Source organism: Numida meleagris, chromosome 1 (genome assembly GCF_002078875.1).
Source record: "Numida meleagris isolate 19003 breed g44 Domestic line chromosome 1, NumMel1.0, whole genome shotgun sequence".
NCBI classification, from domain to species: Eukaryota; Metazoa; Chordata; class Aves; order Galliformes; family Numididae; genus Numida; species Numida meleagris.
In genome coordinates this window covers 191,141,970-191,164,324 of record NC_034409.1, presented here as the reverse complement: position 1 = coordinate 191,164,324, position 22,355 = coordinate 191,141,970, and the positions used below count along the sequence as shown (strand labels likewise).

The window sequence follows — 22,355 nt, the reverse complement described above, 5'->3', positions numbered from 1 at the left end:
CCTGCTTCTACAAAGCAGATTCATGGCAAGAGGTCTGCAGGAGCAGTGATTAGCAGGGAAGTCATAGAATCATAGAATGGCTTGGGTTGGAAGAGACCGCAGCAATTATCTAGTTCCAATGCCCCTTCCTTGGGCAGGGTTGCCAACTGCTGGATGAAGTGCTAAAGACCATGAGAGATTCTGGAACTCTATGGGAGCAGCCTCAAGGTTGATATGAGGAGCCAGGCCTTTTGAAGCCTCTCAAAGGCACAAACCACAGGTCTCAGTGGGGAAGAAACTCCCTTCATCCTCCTTGGGCTTTAATTAATGCAGCAGCCAGAGGGCTTCATTTCTCCACCCTCTTGAAGAACTTCCCTCCTAAAAGCTTGTCCTGCTGAGATCTGATTTCAGTCGCTCTTATTTAAGAAGAAGGAGATTAGCAAGGCAAATCTGCTTAGGGTGGGCTGCGGTGGAGTGGTTTCATCCTGCTCCCTTTTGCAGATGCGTATTGGCTTCCTGAGACTCCAGGCCCTCTACCGATCCCGCAAACTCCACAAGCAGTACCACATGGCTCGCCGGCGCATCATCGAGTTTCAGGCCCGCTGCCGGGGCTACCTGGTCCGCAGGGCTTTCCGTCACCGCCTCTGGGCTGTCCTCACCGTGCAGGCGTACGCGCGGGGCATGATAGCACGGAGGCTGTACAAGCGCCTCCGAGGAGAGGTACGTATTGTGGAGAAGAGGATGGAAGTGGGGAGAAAGGGGGGACAAATAGTTTAAAGGGCACCAAAGAATCCTGACAAGTGGGAAAGATCTCTTGAGAAGGGCTCCTGTGTTTATTCCTCAGTATCATCGGCGCCTGGAAGCAGAGAAACTTCGGCTGGCGGAAGAGGAACGGCTCCGAAAGGAGATGAGTGCCAAGAAAGCCAAAGAGGAAGCAGAAAAGAAACACCAAGTATGCCAGGACTGCTCTTTCTGGGGCTGTCTCACTGTTTTCAAGGGCCTGCCTCTGCTCCGTTGAGGGGGAATGCCAAAAATATCAAAGGGATTTCTGCCCTACTTGAGTTATTTGTATTTAATTCACTAAAGCCCTCTGTGCTCTATCTAGACTTAAGCTGCTCCAGAATTTCTGATCTGCTGCAAAGGAATGTCAGAGATTACGGTTGTTATGTGCTTCCTTTTGGTATTGCATGAAGGCTGAAGGGGGAACTGGGTAGATAATATGTATATGCACGAGTCTCAGTGTAGGGATCAGACTCTCTAAAAAGGCTCTGTAGAAGAAGAGTATATTATTGCTTTGTCCTTCTGCAGTTAGGAAACTGAGATATGGACATGCTACTGATTAGCTCCAACTCACATGGCTGGGATAGTGTCCAAAGCACTGGGAACTCCACATTTCTAAAGCTGGTCTCCATAGAATTCAGTGCCAGCTCTCTGGAATCAGCAGTTCAGTCATTGTATGTGTCCTCCTCCAGGTACGTCTGGCCCAGCTGGCCCGCGAAGATGCGGAGAGAGAAGTAAAGGAAAAGGAGGAAGCACGTCGGAAGAAAGAGCTTTTGGAAAAAATGGAAAGAGCTCGAAACGAGCCAGTGAATGACTCTGAAATGGTGGACAAAATGTTTGGATTCCTAGGGACGACCTCCTCCCTGCCAGGCCAGGAAGGGCAGGCACCCAATGGCTTTGAGGTACTGCATATATACACAGGTTGACTGTGGCATGGAAGGCTTTAGCAACACATGAATTTATTAGGGTAGAATGTGGCAATACTAAAGGAGGTCTTCCTTCAAGAGTTCCTTCCTTCTGCATGGCCCCACAGGTTTGCTATGCTGTGGCTGGGACAGACATGCAGTTGCAGGTTTTCTATGGGGCTGCTACATGGAAGAGATCAGTACTGCTGTAAGATCAATGAGGACCTGTGGCCTTTAAGATCTACTCCATTTGTTTCATCACAGCTCAAATCATTTGGTGCTTGGACAGACATTGCAGAAATGGGGCCACTCTTAGTGCTTCTCCAAGTGAGTGCTGTGGGGGACGTTGCTGAGCAAAGGCTTGGGCTTGGGCTCCAGAGTTACTTTTCATGGTTTTCCCTCCAGTTGACTTTTCCTTATGGAAATCCAATAGTCAGTGAAGTCAGGCCCAAGGGGGAAGAACAGTTCAGCATCCAAAAACATGCTGACCACCTGACATCTCCTTCCCCACCAGGATCTTGAGCGAGCCCAGAAGGAACTGGAGGAAGAGGACCTTGATGCTGCATTGCCTCTCCCCGAGGAAGAGGAGGAAGATCTCTCAGAGTACAAATTTGCCAAGTTTGCCGCCACATATTTCCAGGGCACGACAACACACACCTACATTCGCCGGCCTCTCAAGCAGCCTCTCTTGTACCACGAAGATGAAGGAGACCAGTTGGTGAGGCAGGGGAGGAAAACCCTTGAGCAGGGTGGGTTGGAGCAAGCCTGGGGAGCCTTTCACCTGAAGGGCACCAGTTTGCCTTTGGTACTGGTATGTGTTCATGGTTCAGTGGAGAGCACAGCCTTTATCCACTGGGCACACTCTAAGATAACATACATTAAAGGGACACAGTGGTGAGTTGATCTCTATACCTTGATATTAAGACAGTTAATGAAGTCTTCTGCGCTTAGGTCACAGATGATGCAAATTGTTGTGCTAGTACCATTTACAAAGTTGATATTTGGCAGCTGCAAATGTTGTTTCTTACCTTGACATGTGCACCAGTGCAGAGCTAGCAGAGGAGAAAGGCTTGTCCTATAACCAGCAGTGCAAGGGCAGAATTGTAATGAACATTACAAAGGCCATGAACTTGCCTTCTCTATGATTCTCCTTCTCCTCTGCAGAGGGTTAGAAGTTCTCAGTCACTGTTTATTTCTTTAGGACAAGAGGTAAGAAGGCCTTAAGTTGCTCCAAGGGATGTTCAGTTTGGACATTAGGAAAAATTTCTCCTCAGAAAGAACAGCCAAGCATTGAAACAGGCTGCCCAGAGAGGTGGTGGAGTCACCATCCCTGGAGGTGTTCAAGAAAAGGGTAGATGTGGCACTGAGAGACATGGTTTAGTGGGCATGGTGGGGTTGACGGTTGGACTAGATGATCTTAAAGGTCTTTTCCAACCTTAATGATTCTATGATTCCATCTAAAGGTGACATCTCCTAGCCAAGAAGCAAACCCCTTGTAGGTTGTACAAACACGTTCATGATAGAAAGAACACTGATCCTGAATTTGTGGTCCTGGCCACCAGCGTACCCAGTTTTTCTCACTCAGATGAGATTCATGCTGTGAGCAAATCAGTTCTGAGTCGTGCAGGTAGGCAAGGAGACTACAGTGGTGGTCCCAATGGATTCATAGAATCATAGAATATCCCAAGTTGGAAGGGACCCATAAGGATCATCCAGTCCAACTTCTGGCTCCACTAAGGATATGGCTTGACTACCACCTCCATTGCTCTGCTGCAATCTAATGGAGTTAAACTTTATTTCAACAGGCAGCACTTGCTGTGTGGATCACCATCCTCCGTTTCATGGGAGACCTCCCTGAGCCAAAATATCATACGGCCATGAGTGATGGTGGTGAGAAGATACCAGTGATGACAAAAATCTATGAAACTCTTGGGAAGAAGACTTATAAGAAAGAACTGCAGGCTCTGCAGGGAGAAGGAGAGGTAATTTCTTTCTAATTGAGGTAATTGTCTGTAAGAGAGATGGTGTTTTCATATTGAAATACTTTGGGAAGAAATCAGTTTGTCAGTTTTATCTGCAATTATGCTACAAAGGGAGAACTGTCTGTGTGTCAGGTGCTGTTTCTACGACTTCTTTACACAGATAACTGAATGCTCCCAGCAGGACTGTCAGGGAAGCACCCTGATATTTCTCATGGGGCTTTCAACTCTCTCTTCCTCCCCAAATGGCAGAGATACATGGGAGGCACACAGTGTCTTGTGTCAGTGGTCTCTCTTTTGGGGGATTTTGTGTTGATTTGCTCTGAGTCAGAAGAGAAAAAATTAAAAATGTGCCCTTAATCTTGGAGCAGGAAGTAAAGAGTTACCAGGAGATTAAGCTGTGGAAATCCCTATTTCATCCTCAGTGTGTTCTGGGAAGTATTTGGAGGACTTTGTCTTAGGACCCCTCCCAGATAAGACATTGCTCTGGATAAATCACTGTCCATAGCACTGATATCCTTTCATTTTGGCAACTGCTTTATACAATACGGTAAGATATTACCTGGTGTTAGGATTTTCTGTTTTTATAGATGGTGATTTCATTCAGCACTTCCACTCCAGTACCTGAGAAGATGAGCAATCTGATTTGGATTCTAATTTTGTAAAAAAATATACACAAAGAATTACCTTCCATTCCTTCCAGCTATCACTTCTTGCTTGTTTATTTACAAAAAGGCATATTTTGGCCAATTGAGTTGATAAGTAGTAGAGAAGAGAAAGAAAATTTAAGTTGTCATTTGCATCTGCTGTTATACATGCTCTGGTGAGTGCACAGCAGTGTAAAGATGTTTGAGCTGACCCTAAGCCTGATGGTTTGTGAATCCAGGTTTGTAGTACCAGCTTGCCTTCATAATGGATATGAACCATCACCGTGCAGGGCTCAAAGTATTGATCTGGTGTAAAATCAGTCATTTCAAAGTTGTTTAGTTTTGGAGAGGTTAACAGAGTTAAAAAAATAAAGCTATTGTTCATGCCATCTTGGTCTCACAGCTGGCAGAAAGTTGGCAGAAGGTCAACAGAAGCTCTATATTATATGCTTGACAATAAGTAATCAGTGCCACATGGAATTTTGTTTTTCTGGGAAAGTTCTGACAGAGCACAGAACTAGGTAGTGATGATGAAACCATAATGGGTAACAAAAGCTGCCCCTGAAGCCCTGGCAAGATGAATTCCAGCTCACAAGCGAGCTATACAAATTGCACATGTCAGAGGGTGATCTTGCTCGTCTCATTTGTGAAGTAGGAACAACCCTGAACAGGATACAGTAGAAGCGATGGGGCGTAGTTTGAGTAGGAGTCAGCCACTTTTTCAGCACGGCTTGGTCTTTCTGCAGACATCTCCAATTACTAGTTTTAAGCCAGGGTAGGTTCACTGATAAGACAATGGTCATCTGCAAAATTCAGAGCCAGACCTGGTTTATCATGGGGCAAAAGGACCATGGGTTCAGATGGCTCCCACCATCTTCTGAAATGTCTCAGTCTCTGCCCTTTGCAGAAGTCTTGGGGAAGCAGAGATAGCTTGTACTTGGCAGGGCTCTCTCTCACCACATTGCACTCTGTTCCTCTTGCTTTGCAGAGTACTCACATTGACGGGCACAAGAAGAACAGTGTGCGGCACAAACTGGTCTCCTTAACACTCAAGAAGAAATCCAAACTGACGGAGGAGGTGAGAGGAGACGCTTGGCCGCCTGGCAGCACAAGTGCCGTTGGATTGTCTGCAGCCCTCTCTGACTCTCTTCTGCTTTTCCCTAGACAACATAGAACTAGCCTTCCTCTGGGTTTGGCGCTACCTGTCTCTCTGCCTGAAAGATTTAAGGAGTGTTTAAGGGGAAAGGTTGGCTTCCCGTGTCTCCTTGAGTCATTCTGCACCTCGCACCGGCCTCCCCTCGGCTCCTGTTCTCCATCCATTCAGCACCTTCCCACCCCTCTTTCACAGCCCTCCGTCCAGCTGTTGATACCTCTCACCACTTGTGATGGTCTGAATGTTACCCCTGCTTTTAGCTTCCTGCCCTCCTCTGTGTTGTAGGTAGCAGAGGAAGGCCATCCAAATGTGCTCACCCATCCTCTGCCTCTCCCTTCTCCAGTGCTAGGGGCAAATTCTCCTATGTGTAGCTATCCAAAGCTGAGAGCTTTTTAAAATACCATCCCAAAAGTGTGAGGAGCAATAAGGCTTTTGGATAGGGAGATGACAGCAAGGCAAACACGTGGATTCAGTCTTCTTCATAGTGTCTTGTCCACTTCCAGAGCAGGCACCATCTCAGCTGCTTGAGGTCATTAAGATCTCTCTCTGATATAGCCACCCTCCTTTCCTTTAGTGTCAGTGGAAAGAAATAGAAATCAGTTCAGCTTATCCTAATGTGGCTCTGAACGCACTCTAGAAATGTCCATCTCTCTCCAGTGGCTCTAAATATTGAATGAATTGCCCAGCTGAGGTAGAGAGCTGTGGGCAGAGAGGTGGATGAATGCCATCCCTGTTTTCACAAAAAGCACCGTGCTTTCATCTGCATCGTTAGCATGGGGAGAGGGTCCATTTTGTTAGTATTTTAACAGTCTTTTTAAATACGACTAAATTGAAAGGACCAGCCTTCCTTGGCAATAAGTTGGATTATTCCAAACATCGTTGGTGAACCTTTTTCAGCTGTGAGTCCAGCCCAGTGTTGGGATGCAAGGGTGCCATTATAGAAAACAAAAGAAAAAACTAAGCAGGTGGAAGTGTGACCAGGCAGAGCCATTTTCAGCTTCACCCATGTGTAATTAAAGCCAACAAATTCCCATCACTGACAATGCATAGACTGAAGAACTGCTGAGCCCTTTCCTGGCTGGTGGAGGAGTCCTCCTGGGGGGGCACACCACATTTGGGCTGGGGGTGGGGGGCCACAGTAAATGGCTGTACTGAAAGAGAGCAATGTGTCTGGTTGGCAGGTGACAAAGCGACTTCATGACGGGGAGTCAACACTCCAAGGTAATAGCATGCTTGAAGACCGGCCCACCTCCAACCTGGAGAAGCTCCATTTCATTATTGGTAATGGCATCCTCAGGCCAGCATTAAGGTTAGAAATCAGGAGAAAGGCATAAACATGCCATTCTTTTAATTCCTTTTTCACTGAGTTATTCTTGTCCAAATGATTTTGCTGGTGTGTGCAGCTTTATCAAGCTCTCACTTTTCTGGTTGTGTTGCACAATTGGATGGGCTTGGATCATGTTCCTTAGTGTTCATTTCAGGCCTGAACAAAAGGCCATGCAGAGGGAGTCAAAGGCTTCTAAAAGAGCTGGTGGCTGCTGGATTGGTTTATTATCATTCACACTTGCTGTTCACTGCCATTTGTTTTCCATTTGGCCATTGAGGCCTCTTTTGTTTGTGTGACTATTTTTGATGGCACAGAATTGAAAAACTCATTTCTGTTACTAAGTTAAGCATTCAAAAAAATAGAAAGAACCAAATTAGAGATGACTGCACATCTGTGGTTTAGCCCATTTGTATGTGTGTGTGCTGTAATTCAATCTGTTTCATTTTATCCTCCCACTTCACCAGGAAACCCTTAGCCTTATGTTTCTGCACATCTACTCTGAAGGCAGATCTAATATCATCCACATGAGCTGTTCCATGGGGTTTGTCAGTGTAACAGGCTGGTTAACTAGTTTTTGCTGCTGCACATAGATAAGGAAGTACCAATATCCCTCATTTTGCATGTGGAGAATTAAAGGCAAAAGTGGACATTAATTCCCCAAATGAGATATCCATCAGTGTGCATCAGAGTATGTGTCTATTTATACATGAGATGAACAAACCTTGATCTCCTCTGGAGCTGATAGTTCCCAGCATTTCCACAATTCATGTTTAGATTTCCCAGGAGTAACAGCCAGCAAATAAGGACTCCAGCAAATAAGGAAGGCCCAGTTAGTTACTACAGGAGGCTCACTTGGTATCACTGGGAAACCTTTGTAAGAAAGACTCCATCTCTGTAAGACTATTTGTCTTCCAGAAGAGACATTCATAGACCTGAGCCTTGAGACTCCATTTTATTTCTCTTTTCTGTAAGTGTCAGTCAACTACAGAAAATCTCTGCTGAAGCACAGGGGAAACTCAGCTGATGTTACAGAACCAGAGAAGGAAAGCATTTGATAGACCATGCAATGACCAGAATGACCATCATTAGGACAATTAAATGAATGTTCTTGCAACTCCAAAACAAACTTTTAAGTATCACATGCAGACAGGGTTTGCTCTTTGTCTGTTAACACTGAAAAACACCACCTTGTTAATTCTAATTTTTATTTTCATTTCTATTGCAGGGATGAAATCTATTGTCAAATCTGCAAGCAACTGACTCAGAACCCATCCAAAAGCAGCCATGCCAGGGGCTGGATCCTGATGTCCCTCTGCGTGGGGTGTTTTGCACCTTCTGAGAAGTTTGTGAAGGTAAATTGCAGATGAAATTTATTTCAGATATTATCTGCTGATACGTTTTCTTTCCCATCCATGGGACCAGCTTTTCTCTTGAGTTTGACAGTGGAAGGAATCCTGGTCTTCATCCCTGTCAGGAATGACAATGGCATAAAGTTCCTAATGAGAAAGAAAAATGTGCATGATCCGGAGCTCAGTGTCTAATGTGGGTCAGATAAATCACTCCTGAGAAATGACTCTCTCTTTCCACTGACTCTAAGGAGAGAGTAGATCACAAATTCAGATGATGCCTCCTGCACTCCAGATGAAGAAGATGTGATTAGGTAACCTCTGCCCAGAAACTGAATTATCAGAGGTCACACATGGAATTTGCACACCCAGAAAGGCCCACGTATGTCTTATTTCTGTCCTCAGGAGCAGTGTGGATCTGCAGGACTGAAGTCAGTGGGGGATGCTAAGTGGCCGACACTTTTAAAAATCAGGGTTTTCTTAAGGATTTTCATTTTTTCTTATTTTCTATTTATTATTTTCTCATTCAAAGCATGCTTACTCCATGCTTTGTTCCTAGATTTGAACAGCCTTCCTTCCAAATAACTTACACACTTCAAGTCTGACCAACACCCTCTGGGCTGCTCAAACTAGTCTCATGATTTAGAGTTTGACTGGATCAGGGCAAAGGGCTCAGAACTTTGCTTTGACACGACATGACAAGGCTTCCTTTGTCCCTCTCAGATCTTTGAATGTTAGAGTCTAGAACTGCTCTCAGACTCACTGGAAATAAATGTGTAACATTAATATCCATAGATATCAGATCAGATCCTCAGTACTGAAAGAACTGAAGCCAAGAATAGAAGTCCCTTTTTCGTCTTCAGGCCCTGCCAGTAAGAAATCTAACAATGCAGATAAATCACTGGCAAAGTGGCAGCAAATTAAATTATATCTGGAAATGAGATCTGTCACAGAAGATTGTGTGAATTTAAATCTTTAATAATGAAAGATTATTTTAGGTGAGTGAGTGAAGCACTTCACTGAAATAATTAATGAGTAACTCTGAAGACTCGGAATGGACTGCCCAGGGAGGTGGTGGAGTCACTGTCCCTGGAGGTGTCCAAGAAAAGTGGAGATGTGACACTTAGAGAGATGATTTAGCATGCATGGTGGTTAACGGTGGGACTAGATGATCACAGAGATCTCTTTTAGCCTTATTGATTCTGTGATTCTACCTCTGCCCAAAGTCCTGGTGCATGCTGAAGTGTGTGTCAGTCTTCCCAAAAACATTCTGCCTTTGTTCATCCTGGGCAGTAGATCAGCCCTTTTGCTCCTTGGACTGCTGGAGACAAAAGAGAATATTCATACCATTTAATTTCAGATACTTATCTCCTCTTAATAGTACATGGAAAGAGAGAGACTCCTCCAGAGGGTGATTCTGAGGCCTTGAATGAGAATCCTGCTCTGAATCTCTTCCCAAACGTTTTCTGTCCCCATGGGCAGCTCTGGTGACCGTGGCTCCTTAAGTGTGAACGTGTACACCTCTTGCAGCCGCACACACTGTGGTTATATTTTTAAGCTCCAGTCTAGCAGTAACTTGGGCTGTGTCTTGGAGCTCCTATGAAGCACCTGTAATAATCCTTGGGGACATCATAGACACCAGTTAAAAATGTTGTGTTTGAAGATAAACCACTCTCTCTTTGAATTGGTTCTGTTCCCAGCAGCATACTTTCCCATGCAGACTCACTTTTTTGTTTTTTGTAGAGTGGAGGGATAGTCAAAGTTTGATGGAATCCAGTAAATGCTTCACTTTGAGACTACGTTAACCCAGACCACCTAGTCCAGCCTGTTCTAGACTGGGAGACAAATGCCACATCAGCACCAGACCTTACTATCAAACTCATAACCTATAAGTACCATTTTTAAGGACTTAGTAGCTGGCCAAACTCTGATTTGCCATGAATTTAGTCACTACTGCTTTAATCTTGTGATAGCTACTGCTGATGGAACATAGTTACTCCTTGGTTATCAGCCAGTTAACAAAAGATTTTTTGTTAACCTCATGTATTTTTCAATTAATGCTTGAGCTTATCATTTAGCAATGATTATTCACCATTTAAACAGAAGAAAAAGCAAATAAGGGTAAATATCTCTTAGCATTTCTTCCCTATACTCTGCCATGCAATGGAAGTGTACAGTGAATGTGATATCAAATTCCTGGTTAATTTTTTTCTGAAACCTTCATTTGGGGTCTAACTTTAGTAACAGCAATATTATGGGAAAAAAAAAATGTAGCAGAATTTCAAGAAAACATTGTGCCTGGAAGCTGTTCCACAACCCTGGAATATGTCAGTTAGGACTGAACACTTTGAGATGGATTTAGGTGATAATGAGGCAATTTTAGTTATGTTTTCTCTTCCCAAATATGAAGGTCATGCTTTTGATCCTATTAGAAACATTTATCACTTCTTATGCTAAGCATGGTTCAAGACACAGCACTCCAGTCCTTTGTACTTTTCTTTGATTTACAGAACTCTTAGTCTTAGCTACAATTTTAGCCAAGACATTTATGTAATGTTTTTGAGTATATCTCTCAAATTGTGGAAGTAATTGGATTTCATTTTCTATTCAATATATTTTTAGCATATGGTAAAGTACTTCCAATTTTGGCCTAGGGTCCAATAAAATACAGTTTAAAATCCAACTAAGGAAACACCTGTTTAATGTAATTGTGAAATATGTTTTCTATTATCAGCTAAGTGTTCCGAGTGATGTTTGCTTACGGTTTCCCATGATCATTATTTATAGGTCTTTTTCATTCACTCCCATCATTTTGGCCTGTATTCAATAGTATAATGGTCTAACCAATGTGTTCCCTGCTGCAAACAGTATTTAAGGAACTTTATCAATGGAGGCCCTCCTGGTTATGCTCCCTATTGTGAAGAGAGGCTGCGGCGGACGTTTGCCAATGGGACAAGGACGCAGCCACCCAGCTGGCTGGAACTGCAGGTATGAGCGCCTCCATCCCCTTCCGAGGCTGCTGGGGATCAGGGTTGGATCCTTTCACTGCAATGGAAGCCACAGTTCTGGCAGGGCAGAAAACATCATGACAAAATGCTTATTTCTCTCAAGAATTGTCAGGTATTTCCAAGATATTACATTCCCCTTGTATCCTGGCCTCACTCCAAAGCGTACTGAAGATCAGATCCTTTGCCTACATCAATACTTGTAAATTAAATGCATTTGAGAATGCTCTCAGGCATCGATGCCAGATGGCATGGAGCAAACCCTCATGTATGCTAGGAATTCTTCCAGCTGAAAGTGGCTGCAGGCAAACTGCCTACTGAGAATGTCCTTGGAGCATCACAGCTGCCCAAGCTTGTTCAGGGACAGCTGTAGTTGGAATAAGAGCAGTTTATGCAATATTTGCTCATTTTCTATGCTGATTTACTAGCACAGGCGACTGTGCTTTAGTGCCCAGGAGCATTCCTGGGCCTGGATGGATTTACTAGATTAAACACTTCAATGATTGAACGTTTTATGTATAAGAAACAGTTTTTTCAGTGCTTCCAGTGACTGACCATACATTATCCTGCTGAGAATGCTATGGTAGCATTGAAATATAGCCAATCAGAGGGATCAGGAATTAAAAAAACAGCTACCACTGTTGGGAGGAAGAATACATAGGTAAATAATCTAGAATGTTGGATGCCTTCATAAAGTCTGACTTTAATCCATTAGGCAACCAAGTCCAAGAAACCGATCATGCTGCCTGTCACATTTATGGATGGGACAACAAAAACACTGCTGACAGATTCTGCGACCACTGCTAAAGAGCTCTGTAATTCATTGGCTGACAAAATCAGCCTGAAGGACCGATTTGGCTTTTCACTTTACATCGCACTTTTTGACAAGGTAAGTTATAATTTATGCTCCTGACTAACTCTATGAAAGAAAAAGGAGATTCTCCTTGCTGTCACATATCTTCCAGAGGACAACAAGGACCTTGTATTCTGAGCAAATGCCCAGCTAAAAGATCAGAAAGAAAAAAATATGTATGCAGGTATGATTTTCACAGTATGAGAAGGCATACATTGGAGTAGTGTTGCAGAGAGACTATGAAATCTCCCTTCTTGGATATATTCAAAACTGAGGGCATGGATCAACCCGACCAAAGATGGACCTGCTCTGAGCAGGAGATTGGACCAGAAACCTCCAAAATCCCTCCAGCGATCCTCCAGCAGTGCCTCAGACATAGACGTCTCTACCTAGAGATGGCAGATGAATTTCACCTTTTCCCTCTCCATGTTGCTTAGGTTTCTTCCCTGGGGAGTGGCAATGACCATGTGATGGATGCTGTGTCCCAGTGTGAGCAGTACGCCAAGGAGCAAGGAGCACAGGAGCGCAACGCGCCGTGGCGGCTCTTCTTCAGGAAGGAGATCTTCACTCCTTGGCACAATCCAAGTGAGGACAATGTGGCCACCAATCTCATTTACCAACAGATTGTCCGAGGGGTGAAGTTTGGGGAGTACCGGTGTGACAAGGCAAGTGTCCTCAACAGCTACTGGTCTGATCCAATATACATCCTTAATATGGTGAAATGCACTTCACAAAATGGTATAAGAAATCTTCCTCCCTGGCTACCTGCTAGATTATTATGGTATACGCGTAGGAAACAGAAGCTACAGGAATCAGATCCTTATGGCTGGAGGAGGATCAGACTCTCCCATGGGCTGTGTGAGCACTCTTCCCTGTGGACTGTTGGATGAGAGAGTGAATGTCACCTCATCCATCACTCCCATTTTGGAGGGCTACAGGCACACTGTAACCAGTCCACCATGTCAGATTCCTGTTTGGTGAATCCTGCTAAGCTTTAGACACGAGACAGACTATTTCAAGATACCTAGAGTTGTGCTATGCAATGAAAACCCAGTGCTGAAGGGACACTGAAAGCAGAAACCCCTGTCTCTAGAGTCTATGTGAGCTTACAGAATTATTCCAGTGTCTCTGAAACGAGCATCACGAAAGATACTAAAATCTCTGAAAACTTCCATTGCATTTTGTCTTGCTTCTGTTTAAAATTATCCAGGTGTCAAAATGAAGATATTCCTCTTTCCTAGCACCTAATTCTTCTCCTTTGAACCAGTAAAGACCAGGCACTATAGGAAGTAAGGCATCTTTTCCCATCTGTATTACATTAACATCAGCTCTTTATCATGTTTGGATCTCACAGGAAGAAGATCTGGCAGAACTGGCTTCCCAGCAGTACTATGTGGACTATGGGTCAGAAATGGTACTGGAAAGGCTGCTAAATCTAATTCCATCCTACATCCCAGACAGAGAGATCACTGCATCGAAAACAGTGGAGAAATGGGCTCAGCTCATTATAGCTGCACATAAAAAGGTGGGACAATAAATAATCTGGTAATGGCCAAGATATGTTTTGGTAGCTTCATGTGCCTTCTAAACATATGTCAGACACTACAGCTCAAATCTTGGCTATGCCTGAAATTAAAACAAAGGCGAAGGACATGCTTTGCACTAGTCACGTCCAGCTCTGCCACTGCTTTTGATGCAAGAGGACAACTTGCAGAGATGCACTCTGCCTTTTCTGGTGTTTCATTCCTGGCACACGGGACTGTGGTGTTATTGGTTCTATTACAGTGGCAGTTTGTGACCCCAGTCAATACCAAGACATTACTGTGCCAGATGCTGTGTAACCTCCCGACTTGGTGAGTCATCCAGGCACAAGGACTGGCATTCATTTAAAGACAGGAGTCCACCTCAGATTTAGATATCTAAATGTAAGCATCTCCATGTGCATTGGGTCTCACTTCCCATCACTCTTAATGGAATCCCAGGGGCATGGTTCAGTTGCCTGAACAGAGATGCTTGGGGTGTCCCTGCTCCAGGAGCCTTCAGGCCCTCCATCAGCCTCTCAGCTACATACAGAAGTCTCAGGTTTCGGAAGATGTCCTAAATGAAGCTAGATACCTGTGCCTAAGGGCTACTATTAAGTGTCTACTTCCAGCGAAAGGACTGTCAAGCTGAAAGGCAGACACCTATGTTAGGGAAATCCAAAGCCAGTTGAGATGATCCCACCCAGATTTGTCACTCTAGATGCTTGCCCAGCCTTCTCAGAGTCTAATTATTCCCTGAAGTGGGAACTAGAATTTTGCCAGGACTTTCTCCAGCCTCTCACTTGTTCCTGTAGGGCTTTGGCCCTTAGCATCATCAGGATCTAAATATTGGTTCCAAGATCTTCAGATGTCATGGACTGAGTTTCAAGGAGTTGTATTTTTTTACTCTCTTTCTGAGACGCAACTTGTTTTGTGCTAAATGTTGCTTGTCGTTTGCTTTGTCGGTAGGGAATTTATACTCAGAAGAGAACAGACCCAAAAAAAGTCAAGGAAGAGGTGGTGGATTTTGCACGTTTCAAGTGGCCTTTGCTGTTTTCTCGGTTTTATGAAGCCTTCAAATTCTCAGGTGAGTCAATAGAACACATGCTGGGGTGGGTGGGATGGTCAAAAGAGAAAGGACAAAGAATTAGGGACTCCACAGACAAGACCTAATGGGCTATCTAGGTGATCTGTTTTGAATACATGGTCCGTCCTCATTAGCAATGGCTCAAGCTATGAGTCTGCCATTGTTTCTACTATTAAAAATAACTGATCTTTGTTATCATGTCCTTCTTTGAAACACAGACTTTTTCTATGTCATACTGTTAATGAACTGATTGTATGTCTTCTCTTCAATCTAGGGCCAAGCCTACCTAAAAATGATGTGATTGTGGCTGTCAACTGGACAGGGGTGTACTTTGTAGATGAACAGGAGCAGGTTCTCTTGGAGCTCTCTTTTCCAGAGATCACAGCTGTGTCAAGCAGCAGGTAAGGAAGAATAAACTTAGCTAATGTTCTAACCCTAAAACAGTCTTTTACAGACTTTGACTTTTGATACCATTATATTTCCTGTTTATATCTCCTATAAAAACATATCGCAGAGGGGGAAAGCTGCAAGGGCAGAGTTTCACCTTGGCCACCATTAAAGCAGATGAATACACTTTCACCTCCAACAATGCAGAGGATATCCGGGACCTGGTAGTGACCTTCCTGGAGGGACTAAGAAAAAGATCCAAGTATGTGGTCACTCTCCAAGACAACCCAAACCCTGGTAAGTAAAAGGTCCTGTCCAGTAGCAAACGCATAGGCATATTAATTACTCCAAAAAGACTTGCAAAAAAAAGTCATACAAACGAATGGTTGTTTTTCTTATAGTGGGAGAAGAATCTGGATTCCTCAGTTTCCTCAAAGGAGATCTCATAGTTCTTGACCAAGACACAGGAGAACATGTGATGAATTCAGGGTGGGCGAATGGATTTAATGAACGGACCAAGCAGAAAGGGGATTTCCCAACAGATTCTGTCTATGTCTTGCCTACTGTCACCATGCCTCCCCTGGAGATTGTGGTAAGCTGTCTTATGGAACAGCACAACTTGATGCATAGCCTGAGGTCGAAGTCTTTCTGAGCAGCTTAGCTCTCATGAGAGTCTTTCTGACAATAAGGCAGACCAGAGTGGCTGAGAGAGGTGACATGTTTTCTGAGGTACAAATGATCTGCTGTAATAGTATCTTAGCCTTTCTTCTAGTCTCATCACTTTGAAGACCATGAGATTATGACTTGGCATATCCATGAATGCTTTCACATCTCTCCAGCTAGCACAATTCCTTTTCAGTGTATTTAGGGTTACAGGAAACCACTACATGCAGTTATAGAGCAGTAGGTTCCAAAACACATTCTCTTCATTAGAAAATGATCCCCACATTTGTTATTCTTTGTATTAGTGACTGAGAATGGCACAGAGAAATGGCAGTTTTACAGTTACTGTTTGTTGACTGGAATTATTGGGTTATTCGTAATCACTCATTGCCAGTCTGTTCATTTTGTAACTGCTTCCTATATATTCCATCAAGCATATGGAGTGACAGAGAACTTTTCATCCCACAGGCACTGGTCACGATGACCCCTGACCAACGACAAGATGTTATCAGAACCTCCCAGATGGCAATTTCAGACAGTGAAGAGAGGGTGAAGCCATACACCTTGGAGGAATTTTCCTATGATTATTTCAGGTGATCTTTTTAACCATCTTCAAAAAATACAGGAATAGGAATCCATCTCCACGTAGATTGGGAATCAGTAATTTTTTGGCTACTGGAAAAGACCTTAACTATCCTATCCTTTTCTGTAACTGTACAACAACAACTTCCAGTTTAGGCCATGGCATATGAGTTATAAGTTTTCCACAGACAGGGTTTTGTGAAGGATATTTTGATTGGCTCAGTGCAAATGTAACAGTGTGAAATGTTTATGTTATTGGGGAGGCTGTGCTTACTGACCTAGTATTCCTTTCCTATGATCTCATACACAGGCCATATACACACTATAACCATGTAGGCAGCAGATGAACTAGGTGGGGACATTTTCATCTCAGCTCCAGACCATACCCCATGGCTGCATGTAGCTGACCAGACTGACCCCAAAACTGCCCTTCCTGCTCAGAGGGGCTGGTAGTCCAAAGAGGCAGACCAAGTCCTCTTGGATGTCTTCATGCTGGTGGGCTTGTTCTGCTGGGCAATATTCTTTCACTGTTGCTGCCCATCTCCTCATTGTCATCACCATTCCTCTTGTGATTAGAAGTTGTTTTCATTGGAAAAGTTTGTTTGGGTGTCAGTGCTTGGGTAGGGTTCAAAACAGTTTTCTGAGCCCTAGGAAAGTCAAAATGGCTATAGTTTGGGTAGAAGTGGAGCTGTATACACTTGCTAAAATATAAATTCCCATTTGGTTTAAGAGTTCATTGGTTAGGTGTTGTGAACAACCTTCCTGGTGAATCACAGGCCACGCACAGTCCCTTTCATCTGTGTAACCTCTCCACTATTACTTTTCTTTGCCTTTGCCACCAGGCCTCCCCCTAAGCACACCCTGAGCAGAGTTATGATCACCAAGAGCCGTGGGAAGGACAAACTGTGGTGTTACACCCGGGAGCCCATCAAACAGCCCTTGCTGAAGAAGATCCTGGGTAGTGAGGAGCTGTCCCAAGAAGCTTGCATGGCCTTCATTGATATCCTTTACTGCCTCGTGCAGCCCTTGGACAACAGGTCCAACAGACAAAGGGATGATCAGGCTCCTCAAAGACACAAGTAAAGTCCATAGAAAGCCTTCTGTCCCCTCTTAATGGGGCTGTGTCACAGACTTCATGGTTTGAACAGTTCTATTGATATAAGCCTGGTACTAATGTTACTACTATTACTGCTACTATCACAGCCAATTCTGTAGTCAAGTGTAGGTTGTCTTTTACCACATCATCAGCAGAAGGGGTTTTCCAAACCTCCCAGTTGGCTAATCCTTGACTCCTGCCTCTCACCAGTGCTAAAGTATATGGGTGACTACCCATCCAAAAGGACCCGCTCAGTCAATGAGCTGACAGACCAAATATTTGAAGGTGCCTTGAAAGCCGAGCCTCTGAAGGATGAAATCTACTGCCAGACCCTGAAGCAGCTCACTGACAACCACATCAAGTAAGAGTTGTCTGTTTTGCTTGTCTCAGAGACACTAGCCTGTATTGGGCAAAGCAGGTCTGGAGCATTTTTCCTCTTTTCTAGCGCGTCCATGCCATGAGTTACTTTGTTCTGTATCTTTCCTAATTTAGGTACAGTGAAGAGAAAGGCTGGGAGCTGTTGTGGTTGTGTACAGGCCTTTTCCCTCCAAGTAACATCCTCTTACCCCATGTCCAGAGGTTTCTTCAGTCCCGGAAACATCACCCACTGGCAGCAGACTGCATCCAGAGACTGCAGAAAGCCCTAAGGTACGACACCAAAAGACCTCCTAATCCTGACCATGTCACAGCATCCAAATGTGCATGAGAAACAATAAGTAGGAGATATTTTGGTGGTTGGATGGACAGTGAAATCTCACAGCCTCTCTCTTCATTTAACCAAGAGTAACTGAAAGTATGTCCGGTGGATGATGTCGCTTATTCTATGGCACTTGCCTCCTCATGTTTCACAGGAATGGATCCAGAAAGTACCCTCCCCATCTTGTAGAAGTGGAAGCCATTCAACACAAAACCACCCAAATTTTCCACAAGGTTTACTTTCCTGATGACACTGATGAGGTAAGTGGGATAGAAGGAAATTCTTAATTTTTGTCAGGATGGCTGTCCAATTTCTTATTAAAATCTCAGGAGAGTTTACCATTTATTCTAATGCAGAAAAATTCAGCCTTCCCACAAGAGTCTGAACCAGATCAGTGTCAGGAAAATCCATTCTTATCAGGATAGGAGACTGGAGCTTAGGGGTCTGATTTCCTACAGTTCACCTTTTCAAGACAGGGGTACAGAGATGGCTCTCACTGGAGTTTTTGTAATATGATCTCATCAAGAAGGAAACAGAATATGTTCTTCCCCATCCACTCCCTCAGTGGCTCACAAACCTTGGCCATCAGTTATTTAGAACTTAGACTAGAAGATACAGACCACCAAGCTATGCCTAGCCAGGCACTCTGCTGGGGCTCCCCAATGACAGGACGTGGAGCTGGCAAGCAAGAAAATGCAATTATTCCTCATTCTTCCGACCTGAGATGACACAGAAATCGTGATGCCTCCACTCAGAAACCTCTCATTAAGCATCTTATACACTAATAAGGCAAGTAGTTATATTGTTGCTGGAAGCAGATAGGCATCTTCTTGCAGATACTGCTGTCTCATGTTACAGATTGGTATTCCAGTGAGGCTTGCTCTCTTCCATCATGCACTTAGGTACAACTAAATTCTTGCATTTCGTGTGGAAAACAGTTCATATCCATGGGAGGATGTGAACAGTAGCTGTGTATGCCTATGTTCCTTTGTAATGGGGAGTTTAAGAGATCTGCTGGGACCTTCCATCACTCTATTTTTTTTCTTTTTGTATATGATCAGTAACAAGCATGACACTGCTTTATACACATAGATCTGTGTGAGAGCCAGGAGAAGGAGCCAGAGAGAACTTCTGCACTTGGATGTGGTCCCCTTGACCATGGAAGTCACCCAAGTGGGCTGACAAAGTCTTGTCACTATGGTACAACATGCATCTTTCTCAGTCTCATGAGTATTAGAACATGGGTCCTGGTGGCTCAGGCTAACATGGTCATGGATGCGGCGGGTAGAAGTTTAAATTCTTTGAACTGCTGTGAACTGAATCTCCTTAAGAGGACAGAGAAAAGCCAAGTCACTGAAGATTCTAAGAATAGCTCAGAAAGTGGAAAGTGGAGAGATATCGTCAGTGAAGAAACAGGGACAGATCAGCCTGGAGGTCCCTCTCTCCTGTAGACAAATAGGTCTGAGATGTTACAAATAGGTCAGAAAAAATCTCTTGCATTACCTTGGAAGCTCTACAGAAGTCAACACAGAGTGTAGATGTAGCATCCTGAATCACAGTGTTTCACCAACAATATGGCTGAACTTCTGCAAATGTGCCTTCCCATATGCAGAGCCACAGTCCACAAAGTCACTGTTTTCATTGGTGGTGTGCACCTAAATCTCTTCATACATCTGAACATAGAGTTCCTCAAAGAGAGCATAAAACAGAAATTAATCTTGACGTAGCAATAGTAATGTTCTTCCTTTCTTTGTAGGCATTCGAGGTGGAGTCCAGCACAAAAGCAAAGGATTTCTGCCAGAACATCTCCAACAGGCTGCTCCTAAAGTCTTCTGAAGGCTTCAGCCTCTTTGTCAAGATCTCCGACAAGGTGAGTGACCCACAATCACCTTGGGGTAGTGCCAAAGCACTCAGTGCTTCATTTCCAGAGACCCAGTAGGTGTATATTGCTGGAGCCAGAGCTATAAAACAGATTGCCTAAAGATGTAGCGGAAGGCCCATCCCTGGAGACTTTCAAGGCCAGACTGGACCAAGCTCTGAGCAACCTGATCTAGCAGAATTTCTCTGCAAGCAGTGTAGCATTTCTAAGTCAGATCCCACCTGCTTTGGGTGAGATTTGCAATACTATAGCCATGGTTACCGCAATCATCCTAAAAGGGAAGGGTCTCCTGTGTTGAGAACAGGTGACCTTAATACCTGATGATAACACTGCTGTGTCCTTGCTGATTTAGGGATTAAGCGAGTACCATTCTAAGTGGAGGATCTCATACAGGAAAGAGGTAGAAAACCCAAGCCTGTTGCTGAGATGAGTTTATAAAAGATTAAATTAGGTATTAAGGGGAAAATTTTCACTTAGAGGGCAGTGCAGGCACTGGCACAGGCTGCCTAGAGAGCTGTAGGTGCACCATCCCTGGAGGTGCTCACAGCCAGGATGAAGGTGGCCCTGGGCAGCCTGAGCTGGCCACTGGCAACAGTGGAGGGTTGGAACTAGATGATCTTTAAAGTCCTTTCCAACCCAAGCCACTCTATGATTCTGTGATAAAGGATTAAGAAAAATGTGCATGCTTAGAGCTGCCTCGAGCAACTGGAATAAATCCATAGAGACAGTTATCATGGAGGGAAATTCATTGTTCCAGGGAAACAGGAAGCCACAATAAGGAGTAATGGGGGGAAATGAGAGTGATGGCTTTCTAACATCATCAGTTTGTAGTCCAGAAGTCTAACTGAGACAAAGCAGTGAGCAACATCCACAGGAGGTGGGGCAGTGTGCAGCCCTACCTGTGGCCTCTTGCTGCTTACTTGATCTTCATAACCGTGTACTGTGCCCCTAGGTCATAAGTGTACCTGAAGGAGATTTCTTCTTTGACTTTGTGAGACACCTGACGGACTGGATAAAGAAAGCAAGACCAGCAAAAGATGGTAACAGGGCCTTTTCTCCATTGTGGGTCACACACAGTCCTCCTTGAGCCCTCCAGTCCTTTCAAAGAAGGCTTTCCTTTTTCATTGGGTCATTACTGTAGCTGTGCCTACCGTGGGGACATCACCTGGGAGATGAGGAGATGATCTGTCTGGTGCTCACAGCATTGTTCTGACATCTGCTCCCTGCTTCCTTCTCACAGGTATAGTGCCTTCCCTCACCTACCAAGTGTTCTTCATGAAAAAGCTGTGGACCAACACAACGCCTGGAAAGGATTCAATGGCAGATTCAATCTTCCACTATTACCAGGTACTCTTGGAATCTGAAATAGCACTGGAGACTTCGAGAGGTTTTAGGAATGGGATTGAAAGGCTGTTTATGTGCAGATAGATGAAGACTTGCATTAAACAGAACAAAATTCTGCCTTAAACAGTGACATGCAAAGAACAGCTGGGTTGCATGGCAAGGAGTGGCCTTCATGCATTTTAGATAACCTCTTCAGCTGGGATTGTATCAGATATTCTTGAGCGAGTAGCAAGAAGTGGGAGATTAAGTCCTGCTAGCAGCCTCAGCAGGTAGCCCAGATTCAAAAGGATTCTGAAGGTTTTCTGCTCTTCCATTCTTGGAGGTGAGCTGTGATGGCCCCAGAAGCCATTCAAGAAGCTGCAGCTCTTATGCACTCGTTTCTTCTGGGAAGAAAGAGACACCTGCATGTCACAAAGCTCTCTCATAAACAAACGCAAACACACATATGTTCCCTGTGTTCTTGCCTGGATAAAGCAGTTATCCCAATATGACCATATCCCCTAATGTTTTAATAGTTTCTTAACAATTTTTCAAACATCTTCTGGCAATGGGGAAATAGATCAAAAAAACTGGAGAAAGAAAAGGCAGAAAAAAGCATTCAGTTCCAAGTGTTCATTATGAGGTGTGGAGGGTGAACAAGACTGTAGATGGACACATATGTTATCTAGTACAAAGACCACTCTGTGCTATATAACAGGAGGCTTTTTTAGACAAGAGATCTTCAGACAACCTCCATTTACCAGCAGAGGATGACGGTCTGGGGTCACCCTCTCCATCCCTGAATTGCTATCTTCCCCACACAGGAGTTACCAAAGTATCTACGTGGCTACCACAAGTGTTCACGGGAAGAGGTCCTGCAGCTGGCAGCTCTCATCTATCGGGTGAAGTTTGAGGATGACAAGTCCTATTTCCCCAGCATCCCCAAGCTCCTGAAGGAGCTGGTGCCTCAGGACCTTGTCCGGCAGCTCTCTCCAGATGACTGGAAACGGGTAAAACAGCAGCTTTAGTCATATGTCAGGCTTGGCTTGGGGAAGTCCAGCATCTTGTGTCACTTGTCTGATGTTCAGCGTTGAAGCAGTGTTGCCAGAAGGACCCATGGTCCTTCTTGAGCCTTAGCAGAGCGCTC

At 44.3% G+C, this 22,355-nt stretch overlaps 1 protein-coding gene across 1 annotated transcript in view; it reads left to right on the top strand.

Annotated features, from left to right (window-relative positions):
• The window catches only part of MYO7A (myosin VIIA), a 58,218-nt gene that overhangs the window by 30,317 nt on the left and 5,546 nt on the right, over positions 1–22,355 (top strand). Inside the window, exons 19-43 of the mRNA XM_021383231.1 lie at positions 481–699; positions 824–931; positions 1,452–1,661; positions 2,179–2,382; positions 3,470–3,646; positions 5,279–5,368; positions 6,625–6,752; positions 7,996–8,122; positions 10,985–11,104; positions 11,837–12,010; positions 12,412–12,639; positions 13,329–13,499; positions 14,464–14,581; positions 14,856–14,982; positions 15,096–15,265; positions 15,370–15,560; positions 16,100–16,224; positions 17,056–17,213; positions 17,517–17,670; positions 17,802–17,957; positions 18,161–18,266; positions 19,763–19,876; positions 20,838–20,925; positions 21,126–21,232; positions 22,033–22,218. Coding sequence (XP_021238906.1) covers positions 481–699; positions 824–931; positions 1,452–1,661; positions 2,179–2,382; positions 3,470–3,646; positions 5,279–5,368; positions 6,625–6,752; positions 7,996–8,122; positions 10,985–11,104; positions 11,837–12,010; positions 12,412–12,639; positions 13,329–13,499; positions 14,464–14,581; positions 14,856–14,982; positions 15,096–15,265; positions 15,370–15,560; positions 16,100–16,224; positions 17,056–17,213; positions 17,517–17,670; positions 17,802–17,957; positions 18,161–18,266; positions 19,763–19,876; positions 20,838–20,925; positions 21,126–21,232; positions 22,033–22,218 — 3,756 coding nt within the window. The remainder of the gene's footprint in view (positions 1–480; positions 700–823; positions 932–1,451; positions 1,662–2,178; positions 2,383–3,469; positions 3,647–5,278; positions 5,369–6,624; positions 6,753–7,995; positions 8,123–10,984; positions 11,105–11,836; positions 12,011–12,411; positions 12,640–13,328; positions 13,500–14,463; positions 14,582–14,855; positions 14,983–15,095; positions 15,266–15,369; positions 15,561–16,099; positions 16,225–17,055; positions 17,214–17,516; positions 17,671–17,801; positions 17,958–18,160; positions 18,267–19,762; positions 19,877–20,837; positions 20,926–21,125; positions 21,233–22,032; positions 22,219–22,355) is intronic.